The sequence below is a fragment of the Phocoena sinus genome, chromosome 16 (genome assembly GCF_008692025.1).
Source record: "Phocoena sinus isolate mPhoSin1 chromosome 16, mPhoSin1.pri, whole genome shotgun sequence".
Classification (NCBI taxonomy): domain Eukaryota; kingdom Metazoa; phylum Chordata; class Mammalia; order Artiodactyla; family Phocoenidae; genus Phocoena; species Phocoena sinus.
Window position 1 is genome coordinate 16,176,409 of NC_045778.1, and position 23,907 is coordinate 16,200,315.

Genomic DNA, 23,907 nt, shown 5'->3' on the forward strand with positions numbered 1-23,907 from the left:
CAGGTAGCATGTGAAAGCAGAGTACAGTACATCAATATGTCCTATGTAGTGCCTCAAAGATCCAGTAACCAGGATGAACAGCAATTTCCCATGACTGTACAATTTCTGGAGCTTGTACATTTCTTTTAGAATACATAATCGTTTGTCACCAGGCTCAATTTAAATGGGCTTAATTTCTACTTTCATTTCTCCTCTGGGAGGGTGTGTGACAGGATAACTAAGTCATTGATAACCAACTAAACGGATGTTGCAACTTTTTAATACTAGTCCTAGAACTTTCTGAAATCCTATGGGTTCATTGGCTTTAGAAAGCTTTGATCTGAATAGTCTTTTGTTGTACAGTCAGTTCAGCTGTTTCGAAAAGGCAGATATACCCCAGCGTGATTAATATATAGGGAACAATTTGAGAGTAATGTGAACTTTATGTTTGCCTAAGAGGCAATTTTGACTGCAGAGAAAACTTAAGTATGGCAGCTGAACTATCCCGGTGGTATTAAGCCATACCCGTCCAGATCTGGTGTTACAGCTTTCCCTCTAATTTCAGATAACCCTCCTTCCACCACTTCACAATATCTCAGTCACAAGCTGCAACCCTTCGGACGCCCACTTCCAAAGCAAACCTCCAGTCTTCTTCAAGGTAAAGTGCCACACTTGTAATCTGTTTCTTAAATATTTAGCCTATGTAAAACCACTACCGCCTTTTAAAATATGTTTCTGATAAAGGTTTTCAATGTTATGCGCAAATCCCATTCCCGCCCCCCTTTAAGTCCCGTGGGTTTTACTGGACTTTTTGCACAGTGCTGTGATTTTTAGGAATTAAGTATAGTGGGATTCTGTCTCCTTTCCTAAAAGGTTATAGGCTGGAAAAGGTTGTAGGCTGGCTTTTCCCCTATCTGGAAAAAGTTCGCTAACAAAGTGTTGTTCAACATTTGTTTCTGCAAAAAGAATAAGTTATAGTTATTAGAAAATTTTGGTGAAAACTTCCCCTATATGCCACATATGGTTACCAATTTCTAAAGGAACGACTGGACATAATAAATGTTAGGTTGGCTAAAATTTCAGTTAAGAAAAGTACCTCAAGTGATCATAGTGTCTCCAGGTGTTTGATATGAAAATAATCTACTCTTAACTGCAGAATATGGGGGAGATGAGACTACACTTCCTTGCCCATAACATATCCTGGAAGGTCTCTATTGAACCGAATCCTTCACCTTTTATAACGGCAGTCCCAGAAGCAGCTCCTACCCCTCTCTCCTCTTATAGAACAAGAGTTTAAGAGTAAATGATTTTGTCAAGTCACTGTTGGAAGTATGTTCAAAGTCTCAAACAGCTAATGTGTCTATGGAAAAGGGCCGAAGGCAAATTAATATGTCCCCAACATTTGTTCTGTCCCCTTTTTTCTGTTCCTTGAAGCATTGTACAAATACTGCCACCTCTCTGAAGCCTTCCTTAACCCCAGGCAATATATATTACACCTTTTCCATGTGTTTTACACCTTAGTTGACCCTTGAACAGGGGTTTGAACTGTGTGACTACTTATGTGGACTTTTTCCTGTAAATTCTATAGTACAACATACACGATCCACGTTGCTTGAGTCCTTGGACACAAAACTGGATACAGAGGGCTGACTAGAAAGTTATATGTGGTTTTTCGATTGTGTGGGCGTCAGAGCCCCTAAGCCTGTGTTGTGCAATGATCTACTGTACTTGTTACATAGTATTTAGCATTGATGGCACAATCCTGAGGTTCCTAATGGAATAATTTATCATATTACCAGTGCCAAACACATAATAAATTCTATCCTAAAATGTCCACACGTATTATACCTCTCATGCTCTGTGTGGCCTGGGGGCAGTGATCCCTGCATGCCCTTTATCATGAACTTCTTCCACTTACTAAACCTGTATGACTTACCTTTGATTCTTTGCTTTTTGTACTGTGTTCTACAATAGTTTGATAGGACCTGTGAATCTGTTACTATCCTCACTGTGCTGGCAGAGAACATAGGAGCTCTCCTGGGAAAGCAGTCGGTTCCCATCTCATTTTGCACTTACTCGTTTCCATTTGTTCACTGACCCAGCTATCCATATCTTTCACTTGTCAAATCTAGATTCAAGATCTAGCGGGCAGGAAAACAGTGTTGAACTCCTAATGTGTCCCTCAGAATATACCACCTTGCAAAATGGAGTCCAGCTCTGACCTACACGTACAACACGGATCCTTGCAATACCCACCACTGACCCCAGGGCTGAGATCCTTTTTATAGATAAAGCACAGAAAACACAGACAATTCTCCAGTCTTAGCTGCAGCTGCTTGGCTCATATACAGAGAACTTACTGAACAGCTTAAGTCAGCTGTAGAAATTTCCCCAATCAAGAAAGGGAAGCCACTTTGTATGCAGCCAGTGACCCAGAGCTTACTAACATTTCATTTTTGTTTGAAAGTCACTTTGCTTTCATTCAAAGAGGCAGACTGATTACTGTGATAACCGAAGTACTTTACTATTACTCAGTTCCTGTACCTTCTATGTGGTTTCAAGACATAACCGTCAAGGTTAACCTAATTATTGGATAGCCAGGAATGTCATAAATTCTGGACTTTGGAAAGGTTTGAGTCTGAATGTTGGTGACAGGGTTGGTGGCATATACCTTTGTATCTTGGCTACTTGTTACACGCCCCAATTCATTGTGTTTTGTATACTGAACAGCTGTAGGATTTTAATTGTCATTTTCTTTCCCCTCTTCTATGGCTGAAAATCCTGATCTGGTCTGGGCTTTGACAGAATGGCATCTAGAAATAGAACATGCTGTATCTATAGTATGTGTACATGAGTACACTTTTCTTCTGACGCTCACTATTCTTACCTAGATAACGTTAAACCCATACCCTATCTACCAAAGGGAAGTAACAGAGAACTAGATGATGATTTCTATGGGTGCTACAATCCCAAAATGCATGGCGGAAGAGAAATTCTGCCATGCATGTAGTAATTTATCAATCAGGAAAAGGAATTCATATTCAGGTTCAAATGACATTAGAATAAATTTAATAGGAGGGACCCAAATATTCAGCACAAGTTTTCCTTTATAAAGTCTCCTTGATCTTGAAGTTTTTCAAATTATTCTACACGTTTAATAGTACTTCACTGTCTGGAAGAAATGGACGTATTCAGATGCTTTCATATGTGAGGAGCATCTGAGCCAACCGGATGGAGGGGACAAAGTAAATGGTCAGAGGAATTTGTCCATCAGAAATTGGACCAATAACAGCTCCCCAGCCTTATAAGAAGTCAAAGGATATCTTTAATGATTGATGCAAGCTTTATGGTCCTCTCTTCCACTCCCCCTGCCCCCAACCCCTTCACTAGCATGGGATTCAGACAATAGACAGCATACTCTCATCAGATGAGTTTTCTCTGAAAGCCACACTGCCAGGCTTGATCTGCCTTAGCTTCAGCTATTCTATAGGGGTTGCAGGATGGTTTAAAAGTGGCTCAAACAACAGCAAGAGAAGCAAAAACATTTTGGAAGAAAACCACCAAAGACTTTGGGCCCCTGGCAGACTTTAGGGGACCAGAAGGAGATGGTCTATTCCAGAATTAGTATCATGGGCTTGAAATTAATTTCACATCAAAATTAAATCCGACGGAATATACAAAAACGTTTAAGCAAAACATACCATTTAATGAGTTGAGGCACTTGTGGAAAAATGGTATTAAAAAGTCAAAATCTTACAAAAGATGCACTTACTCACCAGCCCCGCCCCCCCCTTTAAAACCACTGGCCAAGTAGTTATTATCCATCCCATTAACCCTTGTGCCAGGTAGAGTATTAACGTGAAATTTAATCAACTGCTCACATTCCTGGCTGCACCTTGCCTGGAGTAGAGGGTGGCATAACAGCCTACGTGGAACTAAAAAATGGTGGACACAAGCAACAGGATAAAAACCAAGCAGCTTACAAGGTCACAACTCAGGCTACCAGTTTTTTTCTTTTAAGCTATGTGCTTTCAGATAGATAGATAAGCAAAGGCCATCCCTTCAACATCCTGCAGGTGTCAGTGGAGGGCTACATATTTCCAGTAAAATTCAAAAGGTAAGGTTAGGGTAGGACTATGTGAGCCTCAAGCAACCAACTGGTAACGGGGAGTCAGCTGTTAAAGCCAAGACTCCAAATTAAAGCAGCTTACCAAGGTCACACAGTAAGTAACAGAACTCATATTCAACCCAGGCTGGCTGCCTGCAGGCTCTTCTCTGCCACCTGCCCCCACTCTCTCCTTCTCCTCTCCCTGCCACAGCATCTCTGCGGCGAAGAGCACTTATTTGATATTGTTATGATCACATACTCTCATGATCATGACTTTAATGTATGAGTCCCTCTTTCAACTAAATGTATTTATTCACAAATAACAAATGTTGGAGTTGCCTGTATTCATTAGCTGGGCCATAGGACAAGAAAGTGGAGGCACTTACTTGTGACGACGTGTAACATCTGAAGAAAGCTTAAGAAGCTTACAAGAATCAAAGACAAGAGGGAAATGTTCCAGGAGAGGACACTGTATCACAAGAAAATGCTGGTAAGTCACCTTGATGATGACGAAGCCCCCAGTAATAGGCATATCAAGATGGAGAACTCTTAGACTAGCCAATTTTTGATAAAGTCCTTTTAATGGAAAATGTAAAACCCCTCTCAACTTTACAAAGCCATATGTAACACTTGCACTTTAACAAATAAAAGCAAGCCAATGTTTTAAAAAAATACATCATTAAATGTATATATGTATATATTTACATAGCATATTAAGTTTAATATTTAGCTTTAAAAGTTCACATAAATTTTACCAAAATGAGACAATTTTAAATAAATTACACCTTTTGAAAATGTTTAATTGTACAGTCAATAGCTTCAACAAAATATTGAAGTGTCTGTATTTAGTATCTACTTTATATACTTTATATTTTACAAATTTTACAGTCATTTGGCAGTAATTTTCTAATTATGACATGTATGCTGTGCGATTCAGCAGTTTCCCAAATGCAGGCAATAGCTGGTGTTTTGTGTCCTATTCTCACAGTAACTGTCTCAATGTAGTGAAAAATATCAGTTATTTTAGTAAACTGTACATAGTCACATTTACACTTGATCAACAATATAGCATAGAATTTTGTATTTTTTTCCAAAAATAAATACATCATTTTAAATCTGGCATTTTCACAAACATCATATACACTATAATACAAAAACAGCTATGAATTGCTGCTTTAAAATTAAGCTTGTTTTAATATCACTGAATCACAGGAGCTGTGACTTACGCTATACTGCTGTGGTGTCAGTAACAAGTAATTACTACAAAGAGAATTTCTTGGCACTGATGGTTTTATGAAGCTTAAGTCAGTGTACATACATATCATTGTTCAAGAGTAAGTAATTCCAGTTCAATGGCCTGAAAACATCAAACTGGACCACACCTAATTTTCTTCCATAGCCTCTACTTGATCTTCATGTATCTTCAAAGCTCTCACCATTTCCTTGACTGCATGATACAAGATATTTTTAACCTGAAAGAGATGTTGGTATTTCTGATCACTTCAGCAGGAGATAAATTAACAAATGAAAACTGCATCAGAATTAAAAAAAAAAACAGAACTGTCAAGCCAAAAGTTAAAATTAGTCATATAATTAAATACTGGCGCCAATCTTTGGTTGTTATCCTAATGTGACAAACTAGGCAATGATGGCCTAAGCTGTTATGCATGTTTTATAATTCTGAATATAAAAAGCCTGCAGAACAGGAGCTAGTTAGAAAACTCATCTCTTACCTGTAGCTTATCATCATAATTGATTTCTTCCTTCAAAAGTCTCAGTTCTTGTGTTAAATGAAATGACTGTACTAGATGTTCTGGAGACACAAAGTCTTCAGTTACCTGAATACAGCTGTGAAAATTCTGTACCTATTCCCCAAACAGAAACAGAAAAATATAAGTTTTAGGAGGTGGGAATAAAGAGAAGCAAAGTTGTCTGCTGAAACAAGAGACAATTCACCAGAGAACTTATTTTCTCCAAAACATCAAATGCATTTCAAAGTGGAACACCACACTTTATGAGAAAGTTTATCACTGAAAAGCTTCATGTAAATGGAATATTTTTAAACGATGCAAAGAAAAGAACTTTTCCAGGAATCCTTCAGTGAGGCTGATAATCAGATCCTAATTATCAATGTTGTCAACGTGGATTTGGGGTTGTTACTTAAAAGCAACAACAACAACAAAATGCTAACTGGAAGGTACCTGTTTCACCAATCAGTGCAGTCAACCCAGATGTCTGTTGTTGCTCCTTTGACCATTCTGCATTTGGTCATTTCACTGTTAACTTTTACACCAGAGAGTAGATTAAAGGAAATGAAACTTAGTTTGATTATTTATGAGGAACTGTGATGAAAACTGTAGTTCCAGACAGATCTACTGACCACAGCAGTTTTAGAATTCTCCGAGGATTTTGTTTGTGCTTTTTTTTTCTTTTGTGCCTTTTCTTTCAAATCAACCAATTAAAGATGATACCCTTCAGTCTCTTGTGGCGTCAGTACAACTGTTTTTCTGCTAGTTCTCCCTCTCGTGACTAAATGGTGTTCATAAGAAGCCAGTCAACATCTTACCTGTTATTTGTTCAGCATATGTACAGACTAACTCTGCACTTTACAGTTTCTTAGAACTGCTTTCTATCAACACTCAGGATAATGAGAGAGAAAGGACCAAGCTTATCCAATCTGGATTTTGTTTCTTTGCTGTCCTCTAGTGATATTAAAAGATATCATAAAATTCCTGGGAAAGGAGAAATAACTGGAAAACTAAACATTTACATTTATTCTAATTTTTAAAGTATGCAAGTAAATTTCGTTGGGAGAAGTGAGCAGAGGGAGATAACAAGTGGGGAATAGAGACTGTGGAAAACATCTGATGATAGAGTGATGAAATTCCAAAGGGGCTGGAATTGCTCCTCTCGGCATAGTGACCACCTGAACAGCTGCAGATGTCTTTAACTGAAGCACTGTGCCTTTACTGATAACTCAGTAGCATATAAACATTTTTTTCCTTTAATCATTAGGTTGTTGATTCCTGTGAAGGATGAACATAGTGGATGCCTCACATTTTCAGCACTGCTGTACAGTCTCATTGGATCTTCATTATGTGTCTGTAGAACAGATGCTCTATTTCACAGAGCAGGAAACTATGGATAAGCAGTTCAGCGCCTGTTCCAAGATAAACCAGCCAATAAATGGCAAGTCAACAGGAACCCAGCTCCTGTGATATCTTGTCTAACAGATGCTTTAGTCCTACATGAACGCAGTCCTACCAGCATACACAGGCTCCAAGTGCCCTGTCTCACCTTACATCCATCTGAACATGCTGTGGGGATTAAGTCCTTCTGAAGTTCTAGCATGTAACTTTTAGCATATGTAACTATTTTTCAAAAAATAATTTCACTGATATTCTAATTGCATTCAAACATGATTTGCCTGGTTTTATTTCTTTCTTTCCATAGTCCTTTAGCCCTTTGAGCATATCTAAGATAACTGACTTAGAAGTCTATCTAGTAAGTTTGATGTCTGGCCTTCCTCAGGGACAGTTTCTGTTGAGGTATTTTTTCCCTATGAATGGGCCCTACTTTCCTGTTTCTGTGTATGCTTTGTGACTTTTTGTTGGAAACTGGACATCTAAACATTATCATGTGGTAACCAGAATCGGGTTCTCCCCTGCCTCACAGTCTGCTGCTGTTGACTGATAGGGACTGTAGTCATCCATTTGTTTTGTGACCTTTCCAAACTAATTTTGCAAAGACTATTCCTCCTCTGGCGTGCTCACCGATGTCTCTGTTCGGTTATCTCAGGCGGTCAGCCAGTGTGACCTGTCAGAGATTTCCTTGAAGGCCAAAACTCAGATGTCCTCTTCTTCATTAAGCAGTCCGCTGGTCCATGTAAGTTCTGAATTAGATTCCAGAACTCTGAAAAAGTTGATTCTTTTGGTTGTTTTAAAATCACTTTTAGAACAGTGACTTTCATTAGTGGTTACAAGATGTTATTTTGTTTCCTAATGACCTCAACTTGATATAGACTGCTTGAAGACTTAAGGGTTAGTTTGAAAAGGCAAGGTTCAGTTTTAAGGTGGAACATATCTGAACTTCCCATTCCACTTACCCCTTTTTGTGCCATCTTTGAGTCATTTACTTTTCACTTCCTTGGCAGACTGTCTTATTCATACTTGCCTTCAAGATCAGTTGTAATCATATATAGGTAATGTTAAGAAAATGTAACTTTTGTTTTCAGAGTAGGAAAGTTATTATCTTGACACTGTGGTTTTGTCCGAGTCCTTTTAGTCATAAGAATGTAGAGCATTTACAACTTAGCAATATTATTAACTTACTCTGAATGACCAAATACAATCAGTTAAGTAGTTGAGGACAAAATTATCAGTAAAGATTTTGTGTTAATTTAAAAAAACTGTTGCTGTTTAAAACTGAAAGCTACTCTAAACCTCAGGACACTAGAGCTGAGAAAGTGAATCCTGGAGGGCAAGATTCACCTGCTTTACCTAAGGGTATACACAGGGTTTCACAGACTCAGCCACATTTGCCAACAGAAGATTTTTAAGCCTGCAGTTCTAGAGTAGTTCTTAGAAAATAAAGAGGGCTGTGGCTATGATATTGTCCCTCAACTTGCCGAGATACACGTCTGAATGCTGCTGCACAGAGTTGTCCCGTGGCCGTGGCCGTCTCTCCTCCCGCCCCAGGCTTCTCGAAGTGCTCACTGCTGACAAAGAAAGGTATGTTGATTCTTCCCTAGCACTGCTGGCCAGTCAAGTCCTGCACTATCGTTTGGACGAAAGTTTTTTGTTACATGCCTTGGGTTTTTCAAGGGCTTCCTATCTGTGTGGTTCTCAAAGCGTGGTTCCTAAACAGTAACGTCAGTGTCACCTGGGAACTTGTTAGAAATGTAAAATTCCAGGTCCCTCCTCAGACCCACTGAATCAGAAACTCTGGGCATGGGGTCTAGCAATCTGTGTTGTATCAAGCCCTCCAGGAATTCTGATGTATGCTAAAGTGTGAGAGAAGCACTGAGACTCTGGGATTATTTAAAGGGCTACCTGTGATTTACTGGAAGTGTTGAAGCCATCAATGAAAAGTTTTCAGGACCTCTATGGACTACCTAAATTGTAAATAATAATGCGTCTTAAATCCAAGTTAACAATGTTAACAGAGTTTCATACTTCCTTTTAATTCTCTCTCAAAACCACATTACCACCACTTGTGAGTCATGGACAACACCCTTTAAACAGAGTACAAATAACTGTGCTGTCATTATCATATCACGTAAGGAAAGGAAGGTAGAAATTCTTGCAATTCTGTGCCAAAATATGCAGCAGAGAAGGTTTTTACTTTGGAACACTCAACAATTTAGTGGCAGAGATCAGAATAGAATTTGCCAGTCTAGATGCTGTTTCAGTCTATTTAAGTATAGCAGCTTAAGTAAGAGTGTGTTTAAGTACAGAATATGATACAAGTACATACTGTTTACGTGAGGCTAAAGCAGAGTGACTTGTGAACTAAGCTTTTTAACAGGATTACTTTGCCCACTATTTTGAGAAAAAAAGGCTATTCTCTTCCCTCTCTTTCCCCAAGAAAGTATAAGCAGCAGAGAGACATTTACATGCAGAGACTCTCTCTGTGGTAATAGTGATTGCCTCTGGAGTAGAGGAACTGAGGGCAAAGGTGAGAAAATGACTTAATTTTCACTGTGAACCATTGTGTACTGTTTGAATTAAAAATCGTATGAATGCATTACATTTTCAAAAGAAAGTATTTTAAAACTGTTTTCTTGACAAACAGTACTGGAACAACGGCATGTCCATATGCAAAAAAACTGAACTTCAGTCCACACTCTGCACTATATACAAAAATTAACCTAAAAATGGATAACAGACCTATATGTAAGACTATCAACTATAAAACAACTAGAAGAAAATTTAAGAGAAAGTCTTTTTGATCTTGGGCTAGGCAAAATTTTTCAGATACAATAAAAGTATATAATACATTAAAAAAAACTCATCAACTGAACTTCATCAAAATTTAAGAACTGCTCTTTGGAAGACACCATTAAGAAAACGGAAGGACAGCCCACAGGTTGGGAGAATATATGTGCAAAAGCACATATCAGACAAAGGACTTAAAGACATTCAACATAGTAAGAAAAAAAGAACCCAATTACAAAAATGTATATATAAATGTATTGCAAATACTTCTCCCATCCTTGGGTTACGTTTTCACTCTCTTAATGGTGCTTTTTTTAATGAACAGGAATTCTTAATTTTAATATATCCCAGCCTATCCATGTTGAAAAAATGGACAAATATTTGAACACATTTACCAAAACAGATTTACAGATGGCAAATAAACACGAGAAAAGATGTTCAACATATTTTAGTTATTAAGAAAATGTAAATTAAAGCCATAGTGAGATTCAAATGCTTAAAAACAAAACTGACAGTAAGCAGAGGAGATGGAACTCACATATACTGCTTCGGGGAATGGAACATGGTACAACCACCAGCCTGGCAGTATCTTATAAAGTTATTCACACACTTATCGTGTGACCAGGTGGTCCCACTACTCGGTATTTACCCAACTGAAATGAAAACCTATATTCATACAAAAACCTGTACGTAAATGTGGCTTATAGTGGATTTATTATTGCCGCAAACTGAAAACAATGAAAAACTACCCAGAAATAAAAAGAAACAACTACTGATGTACACAATAACATGTATGAAACTCAAATACATTATACTGAATAAGAAAAGTCAGACTCAAAGGCTACATACTGTATAATTCCAATCATATGACATTCATATAAAGGCAGGACTATAGGGAAAGAAAACAGATAAGTGGTTGTAGCAGTATCAGGTAGGAGAAGAGGTTGACTAAAAAGTGGGGGGTAGATCAGTGGAACAGGATGGAAAGTCCAGAGATAAACCCACACACATCTAAACTATGACAAAGGAGGCAAGAGTGTCCAAGGGAGAAAAGACACTCTTTAATAAGTGGTGTTGGGAAAATTGGACAGCTACACGATGAAATTAGAACACACCCTGACACCACACACAAAAATAAACTCTGAAGACCTAAATGTAAGACCAGATACTGTAAAACTCTTAGAGGAAAACAGGCAGAACACTCTCTGACATGAATAGCAGCAAGATCTTTTTTGATCCACCTCCTAGATTAATGAAAATAAAAATAAATGGAACCTAATTAAAAAGCTTTTGCACAGCAAAGAAAACCAACAAAATGAAAAGACAACCCTCAGAATGGGAGAAAATATTTGCCAGTGAAGCAACCAACAAGGGATTAATCTCCAAAGTATACAAACAGCTCATGCAGCTCAATATCAAAAAAAAAAAAAAAAAACCACAACCCAATCAAAAAATGGGCAGAAGATCTAAATAGACATTTTTCCAAAGAAGACATGCAGATGGCCAAAAGGCACATGAAAAGATGCTCACCATCACTAGTTATTAGAGAAATGCAAATCAAAAGCACAGTGAGGTCACACCGGTCAGAATGGACATCATCAAAAAGTTTACAAAATATAATGCTGGAGAGGGTGTGGAGAAAAGGGAACCCTCCTACACTGTTGGTGGGAATGTAAATTGGTATAGCTACTATGGAGAACAGTATGCAGGTTTCTTAAGAAACTAAAAATAGAACTACCATATGATCCAGCAATCCCACTCCTAGGCATATATCTAGAGAAAACTGTAATTTGAAAAGATACATGCACCCCAATGTTCACTGCAGCACTATTTACAATAGCCCAGACATGTAGCAACCTAAATGCCCATTGACAGAGGAATGGATAAAGAAGATGTGGTGTGTTTGTGTGTGTGTGTACACACACACACACACACACACACACACACACACACACACACACACACACACAATGGAATATTACTCAGCCATAAAAAAGGAACGAACTAATGCCATTTGCAGCAACATGGATGGACCTAGAGATTGTCATAGTGAGTGAAGTAAGAGAAAGACAAATATATGATATCGCTTATATGTGGAGTCTAAGAAAATGGTACAAATGAACTTATGTACAAAACAAAAATAGAGTCGCAGATGTAGAAAACAAACTTATGGTTACCAGGGGCAAAAGGGAGGGGAGGGATAAATTGGAAGACTGGGATTGACACATACACACTACTAACATATAAAATAGATAACTAATAAGGACCTACTGTATAGCACAGGGAACTCTACTCAGTGCTCTGTAATGGCCTGTATGGGAAAAGAATCTAAAAAAAGTGGATACGTGTGTATGTGTAACTGATTCACTTTGCTGTACACCTGAAACGAATACATCATTATAAATCAACTCTACTCCAATAAAAATTAAAAACAAAAGTATGTGGGGAGTAGGGGGCGGGAGTAAGAGGGAATTTTCTGAAGTGATGGCAATGTTCTTTATCTTGATTGTGTTGTTGCCTAACTACATATTTGTCAAAACTTACAGAACTGTACACTAAAAAGTACATTTATTATATGCAAATGATACCTAAAAAATGCACTGTCCAGTATGACTTTTAAGAAAATGGATACTGGATAAACTGAGTATGTGAGTAAGGATTTTCAAGGGAACCTGTTTTGTATTATCAAATAATTACACCTAGTTAGAAAAACATTTACTGTGCTATTCTCTTAAATAAGACTGCTCCTTTGAGGGCATTTTACATGTGAATACCGATCAGCTATTTTCTGATAAGAGGCTAGAAGGCCAAAGAATAGTATGTGGGGTGAATCCCAGTTAAACATGAATCATAAATGACACATCTCTGAAATGACGATATAAGTCCATGAGAAAATAAAAGTTTAACATAAATAATACATTCATTTAATTAATACACTTAATTATATTTTACAATAAATGCTGTTTGAGATCTAAGAATGATAAATCTAACCCTGAACTTGACATCTTAAAAACTAAGCAACTATTCTCACTTAAGAAATATTTGTGGCTATTATAATAGTGTCACAAATATTACACAGGCAGTAATTGCATATAGTTATATAAAATGTAGGAAACTTTGCTTGGTAAAAGTAAACACATCAGATACATCTCGATAACCAGGTGGTGGCAAAGGTGGGGAACCAACTCTGAGGCAGACTCGTTTTCTGGATTCTCGGGTTTCCTTTGCACTCTTACTAGGAGCGCTAAACTGCTCTGCGGTAGCTTCAGTCTACTTATAGGAACCCACTATGTGCTTTTAATCCAAACCCTCCATATCACCATCTATTCTATGCCATTCATCTAGGTGCCACACAGTCAAGCCACAGAAACAAAGACTAGATGTGTATTTCAGTTTTAAAGTTTTTGTGAATCAGTAGCTATAAAAATTACACAGCACCTTTCTTTCGACATGCTATTGCTACGTTAGCGAACTAAAAAGAGGCAGGAAGTACAGTGAAAGCCTGAATTATGGAATGGTCTACCTAATAACTCATTCTACTCATATTTGGTGCCTTAGAAAATGTATCATCTCTAAGTCCTGATACTCCCCCCTCCCACTGTTAAGTCTCAGCTATTGAGAACTGAATATATACAGTAACTCTTTTTTTCCTAAAAAGTCTTTGAAATTAGATTTCAATCCACCAAACAGTAGCAATACAAAAATGGAAATCTGGCTCATGTTTATATATTTAAAGGTCTCAAAGCATTTAATTACGTCAGATCTCATCAAGCACTGAAAAGCTGTTTCAGTAATTTCTTAATGAAGGCATACTGGTGTAGGTCATTCTTCCTTACATCTTCCTTCATCTATATTTATACTCAGAACAATTTCTTTCTGGTTCTTTCAGTAACAAGTGTGTTAGAAGCAACTTTTTATATACCTGATGAAGTGCTCCTGCTGGTAAGACAATGGCATCACCAAGGAACTGAATAAGAGTGCAGGCTTTGACTCCATATTCCTCAAGCAGTCTTTGGCGAAGCTTTTTGTTCACATACCAACTCTGGTCACGAATTGGATCATGTTCTGGTAGAACTTCAAGGCCTTGTTCTTTTGAAATCTGAAATATAGATTAAAATGAAAATATATACCCCAATTTAAGTAAAGAAAATGATAAATCCTGTTCAGTTAAATTTCAGTTTTCTTTACAATAACAGTCTGTTCTCAGAATCTTCTGAAACGATGACTGAGCTTAAGTTAAAGAAAATGATATTCTACAATTGGAAAAGCCAAAGGACATGAAAACAATATGGCACACTGATACACTATTAATAAAGTAAATCATACTCCCTTACCTTCTTCCACTATGAAGTTCTCTTTTTAAAAAAAAAATAGTTTTATTAACTATTATTTATTTCTTTTTCAGTCTTTTTTTGGGGGGGCTGCACCGTGCAACATGTGGGATCTTAGTTCCCTGACGAGGGATCAGCCTCGTGCCCCCTGCAGTTGGAAGCCCAGAGCCCTAACCTTACTGGTATGACAGGGAATTCTCTCCACTATGAAGCTTTCATCCATTTGGTTCCTTACAATTATTTTAAGAGTATAGCACAAAGACGGGGAAAAGCTTAGTAACTTTTTTCCAAAAGCCAAACCATTTGAATGTGTGGACATCATAAACATTCATTCATTCATTCAGCCGCGTGGGGTCTTAGTTGTGGCACTTGGGATCTTCGTTGCAGCATCTCTTAGTTGCGGCATGCGGGATCCAGTTCCCTGGCCAGGTATTGAATCTGGGCCCCCTGCATTGGGAGTGTGGAGTCTTAACCACTGGACCACCAGGAAAGTCCCCATAAACATTTCTTTTTGCTGCTCTTTTTTAAGGTAGGTACGCAGATAAATACCTTTATATTGCTAACCTTCTAACCCTTGACAAATCACTTTCAAGGGACCCTCTAACGAACCAGTGAAATGTTCTGCTTTAAAAAGCGTAGTTTATAACATTTTAAATTAAAAGACTGTTAGGTAGTTCTGGGATAAAATAGTAGTTACAGGGCCATAGCTCCCTTACCTCACACTGACCAAAGACAGACCTTAAGTCCATTCAGAAAGAAGATGAAGTATAATAAGAAAAACAGCAATTATGGTCCATTAAAAGAAATCCCTATAATTACAAAATTCAGAAAACATTTAAGAAAAGGGTTTGAACCAATTTCAGATTAATGTGTCACTTTTTTAACAAGTATACGATTACTCAATTTCAGTCTATTCAAATAAGTTATCACAGAGCAATCAGATATGAGAGAGCAGAATTACTGTCTAGGTCAACAGCCAAAAATACCAATACAATTAAAATTCTGCCTTCTTTACGTGTTTCTATGACAGGTTTTATATTCTATAATTCCAATCACTACTTTTCATCAAGGGTAACATCTGACTCATTAACAGGTTCTTTAAGGGGATGAAGGAGTACTACGAACTGAGAAGAAGCTGCCATTCAAATTCCTCAAGAGAAAGGAGCTTTTGATTTTCAACAGCAAAAAATTCCATCCTCCTAAGTAAAAATTACTCAATCATCTTATACTGCTGAATGCCCATGAAGTTACATTAAAATTTAAGTCTCTGCTCAAGGTGAAGAGATAAAACTGTCTGTAACCTAAATTATACCTTCTGAAGAAATTCCCTTATCTTGTCAACATCTTTCCCAGCATAAATATGCCACAGAGCACCAGGTATTTCACTTGAGTCCTTCAATCGTTTTCTTAAAATGTCATCTAAATCTTCTTCTTCAAATTTCTTAAGTATTCCTGAAACACAGAATATATTCAGACTGGTCAGTAAAGACTCCACCAGAAAGCTACATCTCCTACAATTGACCTATCATAGTAGCATAGTGCCTGACTAGACTGGGACTCTTAAAGAGGAGACAAACCCAGTTCTACATGAAAACTGTTACAACTCTAAGAGCAGAGAACAATGACCCGGGGTAACAAAACAGAATCAACAGTAACTTTCCCAGTTCATTTGTTTTCTGTAAACCAAGGGATGGGAGATAAAAACGCAAGGACTTTTAACTCAAACAACCAAGTTTCATCCTGTCCCAAGGGTGTGGTCATAACGATGTTTTGTACTCACAGCATTTCATAACTTAAAAAGGACTATCGTGGCCACTATTATGGTAGGCAAGGATCATAACCTATACTTTACAGCTCAGCAAAACGGTTCAGTGAGGAGAAGGGATTTATTCATTGCCATGACTAATGAATGGCAGAGCAAAATGTCTTCCGACTAATTTCTGGGAGATCTCATTTACTATTATTGGTTAATCTGTAATCAAATGCAAAAGCTTCAGGTGCTATGACTGAGGAGGCATCAGGCCATTCTTCTGAACTATTGACAAATTAAAAACTGCACATATATATGCACAGAAGAAATGTTAACTGTAGTTACCTCTGAGTGAAGGACAGGAATGTCGTTTTCAAATGCCTGATTTTACCACAATGAACATTTTAGTATTTTATTTTATCTTTAATACAGCGGGTTCTTATTAGTTATCCATTTTATACATATTAGTGTATAGATGTCCATCCCAATCTCCCAATTCATCCCACCCCCACCCCACAATGAACATTTTAAAGAAATGTTTTAAGAGAAAAGGAAATCTATTGCCTAATACAAAGAACATAGCAAGTGTTCCCTCATTTGTGACAGTTATATCTTTTTTATCTTTAAAGTTAGCTGCAAAGATTTCTTGAAGTTATACATGAGGTGTTTACGATATGCCAAGCACTGTCCTAGAATCTTGGGGATTAGAGTTAAGAAAGACCCAGTTAAGACTTCACAGAATAAAAGATGATATTAATAAGTGTAGGCAAATAAACAAGAATATCACATAGTGGTTAAGCACAATCATACGAGTACAAAAGGGTACACAAAGACTGGGTCAGTCCTCGAATGTTATCTTTTAATGAAAAAGATAAAAAGAAAATGGTTACTGCTCTGTGAATTCTAAAAAGGCTGCTAGAAAGAATACATCAGATATTTCCTAATTTGTGACAGTGAAGTCACAAGGAAGAAAATGGTTGCTGGAGCAGAGAAAGTTTATTCTTTAAATGAAGACCTCTAGGGGGAGGTGACAATCTGAGCTACATTTTGAGGGATGAATACAGGAATTTGCTAGGGAGACAGGAGGTAGGAGAGCCACTGTATGCAGAGGAAAAAGCATGTGCTTTATGTAGGTCGGTTTTCTTGATGTGTTTTAAGCATTATTGTAACACTAAAATACTCCTTTTTTTGTGACCATCTAAAAAATTGGCAAAAACTTTAAAGTCCAAGAATTAAAATTAAAAGCTGATGATTTTTTCTCGAAAGATCAAACATTATGCTATCAATGAGGGATGGGAGGTGAGCAGGGAGAGATGAGCAGAACAAAGATGAATAAGGAAGTTCTAGCATTTAAGGAGATGAAAGAAAAGTAGGGGAGAAAAGCAGATGGTAACCTCTGTATTGCAGACTAAGTGCTATAATATCTAATACAATGTAAATGCTAGGTAAATAATTGTAAATACAATGTGAGTGCTATGTAAACAGTTGCTGGCTACAGCAAACTCCTTTTGCTTTTTGAAAGCCAGCACACAGCAAATTCAAGTTTTGCTTTTTGAAACTTACTGGAGCATTTTCTTTTTGCTGTGTCTTTTCTATCCTTGACTGGTTGACCCCACAGGTGTGGAACCCACAGATACGAAGGGGCAACTGTAACTGTGTGGCACCATAGGCTTTGAAAGGAGAAGTAATCTGATATCAAAGGTCACACACATTTCTGTCCTAGAGCTGAGACTACAACTCAAGTGTGCCTGACTCTCAAATCCTTGGGAGTAGGGGAGACAAGAGTTTTTATCAATTACAATCAACAGAGTCAGTTAAAGAAGCTGAGAAACTATGAGTTTCTACAGTTTTGGAGAAATTTAGGTTGTGTTATTATAGAAGCTGTCAAAGAGACACAAAAACTGAGTGAATATTATAATAAACCCCCATGTCCTGAGCACCTAGCCACTAAGCTGCAGATATATTCTGGGCTCCAGATAGAATTGTTGAGCTAACTGGTCGGAAATCATGTATAGAATTTCACAGGAAGTGCATGTAAACCAGAAAAGGGAGAGGATAAAGTCTATAACTCTAGAAAAGTCTGAAACTCCACCATATGAAGAATGAGGGGAGTAGTGTTACTGAAGCCAAGGAAACTATTTGAAGAAGAGGTGTCGTTTACTACAGAGAGTACAAATAATAAGAGGACCACGAAGAAACCACTGTATTGAAATATGACTATCAGTGAAAGCCACAGCAATAGCAACAGTACAGTAATCTCAGTGGGGCGGCAGGCAGGGGCCAACCTGCATTGAGCTGAAATATGAAAGGGAGGTGATAGACACAGCAAATAATGTGTTATGAGGGCAAGAGCAATAGGATGGTGGCAAGGAAGACAAGGTCTGAAGAAGGCTTTTAAAGGAAGGAGGGAAAGTCTGAAGTTTGCTCCTACTCTGAGAAAAGAAGCCAGTGGAAAAAGAAAGTTGAAGAACCTATGTCTATAAAGAAGGGAATGATAGATGGAACAAGGTTTTAGAAAGAAACCTAGAGGACAGACTCTAAAACCTATACACTGGATTGAACAGTTATTTCTACTTGGGAGAAAAGGCCGTTCTCTCTGGTACTAGAGGGGAAAAAAGAATGCTTTAGACACAAACATGCCTTAATCATCTTCAGAGCTCAAGGACCTAATTTCTATTCTTCACTAAATGTTTATAAGTGAGCTTACCAGTTTATTTTCATAAACCCAATATTTAATAATAGGAAATGAGCAAATTTTAAAAATTCACTTTTAAAATTAAAATTCCTTTTGTGTTAAAAAAAAAAAAAGCCAGGTAAATTAATCATGCCTCCAAATAAATATTAGAATATCCCAATATCCACTGCAGTTTTTTGGGGAATCTTTGATGTTAACTCAGAGGCTGACATTTGTGTGTGGTTATTCAACTGTTATTCCAAAGACCACTATTCTTTTTTTTTTTTTTTTTGCGATACGCGGGCCTCTCACTGCTGTGGCCTCTCCAGTTGTGGAGCACAGGCTCCGGACGCGCAGGCTCAGCGGCCATGGCTCACGGGCCCAGCCGCTGCCGCGGCATGTGGGATCTTCCCGGACCGGGGCACGAACCCATGTCCCCTGCATCGGCAGGCGGACTCCCAACCACTGCGCCACCAGGGAAGCCCCAAGACCACTATTCTTTAAGTTTCTTTACCTGCTTTTGAGAGAATGCCATTTCCTTTTGCTATGCCAACATATACTAAAATATTTACAACGTCAGAAACTTCAACATGTAGATTTGTTGTTCCTATATCATGATCTTTAGCAGCAGCTACACCTGTGTATAAAATAAAATTTTATTTAGTATAACACTTTATATATCCTAGATATTCCTTCCAAAATCAGCTCTATGAGGAAAATCTGTTAATTGTAATTTGAGTTTTAGTCTCCTTATTCCAAAACCTGCCCACAAAATATCACAATCCATGAAATGTACCATAAAAATCAAATTAATAGAAAATGTAACTATATTTTATAAGGAATGAGCAAGTGCTTAACTATATATTGGCTATTAATACCTAATATACACTGCTTGACTCAGAAAAAGATTTCAGTGGGTTATTAAAGGCACGGATTTAGCAGAATCTAAAAATTAGATAATTTATCTTTGGAAGGAAGTTAAACTTCCATATACTCCAAGTTGATAGAAATGCAAATATATACTTACCATAAGCACTGCACAACCTGGGTCCTAGATCAGGGCGTACAAAAAATCCTGGCAAATGAGAGGCCAAATTGAATTTTCCTTCTGGATTACAATATTCTGGCAATGGCAGGCTTTTTAAAAGATCTTCATATCTGAAGAATAACATTGACTTCTTTTGAATAAAGGTTTACATTCTTAAGTACTTTCAAATATATAAATGTTCAAGTTGCTAAACTTTCCTTAAGGCCTTTAACAGTTAACACTTTCCTTGACTTCAAAGTTTAAATGAATGCATAATACATGGATAAGCAAAGAATATAAGTGATACTAAAACCGCAATTCTCTTTCCTTGAACACAGCAAACTGAAAGCACCAAAGAGAAGAGAGGTCCCAAATGGGGCCTCCTCTGACAGCATCTTCCTCTTTACTGCCCTAACGAAGACTTCCCCCTGCTCAGACTACAGAGATTCAGTTCCTTCTTTTTTTATTACTTATTTTTAATTGAGGAGGATACTGCCTAAAGTCACATTTGTAGATCATTATCCCACTTCTGGGGATAATCTCAGCTCAACCTCAAAGCCAAGAGTCAAAATAACAAGTATAAACAGACATACACATACCTTGCTGGCATCATAGTCTTGAAGTCTTCTCCTGAAGGGCAATCTTTCAGTTTTAAAACAACTGTTTCTCCACCTTTCGTTTTTTGCCGTTCTATAAGAATGCAATTGATTATTAAAAGATAATCTCTGTCTTTTTATTAATGTTTAGAGGAAGGAAGAAATGTGAAATGAATGAATACCTCTATTATTGTACAGTAGGTAAAGAATGCTTGCTTATGGACTTTTATTTCTTATGTATTCATGTAGTACTAAGATGTTTGTTCCTTATGAACACAGATATCTGTAATATCACCATAAAATTCTTTTAAAAAAGTCTCTTTACAATTGTTATTAAAATTACAGTCTTACATTTTTACTTTTACTTTTTCAAAATGTTTTACACAAAGTATGTTATTCGAGTTTCAAATGTTGTGGGGGTTGCCAAAAATATTCCCCAAGAATATTAATATATTGAATATGACATATGGAAACATAGTATAAATGACTTTTTTTTTTTTGGCTGCACCGTGTGGCTTGCTTGTGGGATCTTAGTTCCCTGACCAGGGAATGAACCCGGGCCTCGGCAGTGAAAGTGCTGAGTCCTAACCACTGGACCACCAGGGAATTCCTAAATGACTTCTTTATGGTTACAGAAAATGAGCAGTAGAGCCAGGAATAGGACCCAGTCTCCTACTTCCAAGTACTTGTTCCTTTTTACTGGACAACAAAGTAATACAGACATTTTAAAGATTAAATGATTTATCATTTGGGGGGGAAATGTTTAAGAAAACAGTAAAACAAAGAAACAAAAAACAACATACTTGAAACTTCTTCAAAACCGTCCCAGAATTCCTTAACATTGGCATTTGAAATAATGCTGTCTTTGCAGTTCAGGAGATCAGCCTGGTGGTCTCCAAAATCAAGACTAATTGAGTCCGCCTTCCACAAGCTAATGTTCATTTTCTTATGCACACCAGAAACCACTGCAGGCTTATAAATAAACAGATAGACAGATAAAGAAAAGTTAAAAGGTATATGCACACTTCCAAAACTTGATTTTACACACACATACAACAGACGGTTAACATGTTGAATTTTAGGACTAATGACAAATTGTGAGAATAAAAGAGGCTTTCAAAAATAGTCCCTGACCTGGAAAGATGTTCACAATATATTTTCAAAGAGAAAAGGTGATAAGAGAATGCCATGTACATGGCAGAGTACACTGCCATTTTGAAAACAAAAAATATGTAGTGTTTTTCAGGAAAGAGTCTGAAAGGCTATACTAAAAAATTTCTAGGCAATATAAATATGTTTTATTTACAGACTCCTTTTTATAGACAAAACATAACCTTATATATTTGTACATATGCAATATATGTAAATAAGATTTTTAAATAAAATACAGAGTCCTTGGGATTAAAACATAATTTATATACATTCTGATTTTATATCACTTAAAACACATTCTTTACCTCTACAAGGATCATGACAAAAATATTAAACAACCAAGTGCAACAACAATAAATTTCAAGTCGAATGACCAATTCCCTGAAAGTGAATCTCTCCTTTGAAATCACATGAATTCAAATTTCCTCAAGGCTCTCTAACCCAAAAACCAACAATTGAAGATTTGTGGTTTTAAAACTCCAATGCCGATGTAAAAAAAGACCTCTAAAGGCAATCTGATGCATTATTCTTAGGTTTCTTTTTTTTTAAATTCCTTTATTATAAATGAAAAGTAAAAGAACACAGAAAGTTGTGACGTAAGAGTCTCTTGTAAAAGATGTTATTTTTAAGTACTCTTAAAACTCACAAGATAATAAAATTTGAGGAACGGTAAGTGCAGAATAACCTCAAGCTAGGGTTGTTATCACAAAAAGGTATCTCAAAAGAAAAGGAATAAACAACAGCAAAAACCACCTTAAGAAGTTTGGTTAACCGCTTGGGTAACTGCAACATTAAACTTCCTTTCAATGGGCTAATAATATATCCAACTATTAAAACAGTTTCAGCTATTAGATAATTAACTACTGCTGACAATTCACATATTAGCTCCTAGCCCTTATTATGCCTATCCAGTAATACTCCCATCCAGCCCTGTGCCACTCCTTATTTTGGTAACCAGCAGCTTGGGAAAAATAAAATTTAAAAAAAATTATAGAGGCACGTTAATTAATAAATCAGAATATTCTAAAGCAGAATTCTTAGGCTACTATCATCATTATCATCTTCCTGAAATACTGAAAGCCTTGCTAATTTGGCTCCTTGCCTCTGGTCTTATTCCCCTCCAATTCAACTTCCAATCTGCTTTGCTGTCAGTTATTTTAAAATGTCTATCTGTACAACACAGGGAATACAGCCAATGTTTTATAGTAACTATAAATAGGGTATAACCTTTAAAAAATGTGGATCACTATATTGTACATCTGTAAATTACATAATATTGTACATCAACTATACTTCAATTTAAAAAGTCAATCTGAGAGTTCTTTGGTTCTTCAATTAAAACTGTCATCTACAGGACCAAGTTCAAACTCTTTAGCAAGATATAAAGGCCCCTCATAATCATAACTGTAACCACCTCATTTCCCCATCATTACCCCACAGAACTCTTAACTTATGTCAGGTAAACAAAGCTACTGAACAGTTCCCCACACACCCGATCCTTTTTATTTCCAACCTCTTGTCCATCTATAAAACCTTCACTTAACTCCTGAGACATCAATTCATACTAGCCCTTTTGAATTAGTACTCTAGCTTATTCATTCCCTCTTTTAGGTTTCCACAGTACCTTAAAGTTCTGAGAACATGTGACGTATTTATAAAAGTATTTATTTATGAGACTGTTCAAGCCTACACAAATTTAAGTCGTGTAAATTGTGACGCAGCAATGGCATCAGGGCTTCAAGGGAGAGCCAACCAAAAAAATATATGCTAAAAACCGTGTATATGCAATGCATGGGCGTGTATTTTTCCTAGGGTGAGGAACCAAGCTGTCATTGGATTTTACAAAGGACCAGAGACCTAAAAAGATTAAGAACCATTGTACTAAAATGGTTCTTACTCATTTTTACATGATGTACTCATTTTTATATCCTTAATGGCCAGCACAAACACTAGATTTTATTAGGTGCTCAATAACTCTCTGTTGAATACAAAAAGGGAAGTAAAATAGCAATGATGTTTTTCAGAATGCAAGAAAAAAACTGAAGATAATATTAAGTCATGCAAAATCCTAATTTGTGCACTAATGTAGTAAATTACCATCTGAAGTGTGTATCAAACATTATTATATCAAAACTCTGGTCAAACAGAAAATCATTTTTATTTGAGCCAAGTTAAATAATGGAGTTTGTCGTTCAAGATTTTATGAACTAACTTATAAATAAATGTTCTATAGGTAAATATTAAAGGCAAAAGCATCTACACTTCTCATCAGTTCAAGAAAACTGCTTTTACTATTAACACTGTGATAGCGGAAATGAATCTGTTAACTAAAATACAAATGTAAAAAAAGGAAG

At 36.9% G+C, this 23,907-nt stretch overlaps 2 protein-coding genes and 1 long non-coding RNA gene across 8 annotated transcripts in view; 2 read left to right on the top strand and 1 right to left on the bottom strand.

Moving 5' to 3' along the window:
- Positions 1–11,434, top strand: part of NRBF2 (nuclear receptor binding factor 2) — a 49,655-nt gene extending 38,221 nt beyond the window's left edge. The window contains exons 6-8 of the transcript XR_004346114.1: positions 545–637; positions 4,440–4,577; positions 7,103–11,434. The gene's annotated coding sequence lies outside the window, so the exon portion shown is untranslated. The remainder of the gene's footprint in view (positions 1–544; positions 638–4,439; positions 4,578–7,102) is intronic.
- JMJD1C (jumonji domain containing 1C) overlaps positions 4,650–23,907 on the bottom strand; it is a 305,528-nt gene continuing 286,270 nt past the window's right edge. For all 6 annotated transcript variants that reach the window (XM_032607635.1, XM_032607631.1, XM_032607630.1 and 3 more), the window contains 8 exons: positions 21,205–21,373; positions 20,405–20,495; positions 19,806–19,936; positions 19,293–19,415; positions 15,667–15,806; positions 13,946–14,122; positions 5,821–5,952; positions 4,650–5,559 (listed from right to left, as the gene is read on the bottom strand). In XM_032607635.1, the coding sequence (XP_032463526.1) occupies positions 5,470–5,559; positions 5,821–5,952; positions 13,946–14,122; positions 15,667–15,806; positions 19,293–19,415; positions 19,806–19,936; positions 20,405–20,495; positions 21,205–21,373 (1,053 nt within the window). In that variant the 3' untranslated portion in view covers positions 4,650–5,469. The remainder of the gene's footprint in view (positions 5,560–5,820; positions 5,953–13,945; positions 14,123–15,666; positions 15,807–19,292; positions 19,416–19,805; positions 19,937–20,404; positions 20,496–21,204; positions 21,374–23,907) is intronic.
- Positions 14,832–20,395, top strand: LOC116741367. The gene is made up of 3 exons (XR_004346115.1): positions 14,832–14,883; positions 15,448–15,731; positions 20,144–20,395. It is a non-coding gene; the product is annotated as an uncharacterized LOC116741367 (long non-coding RNA).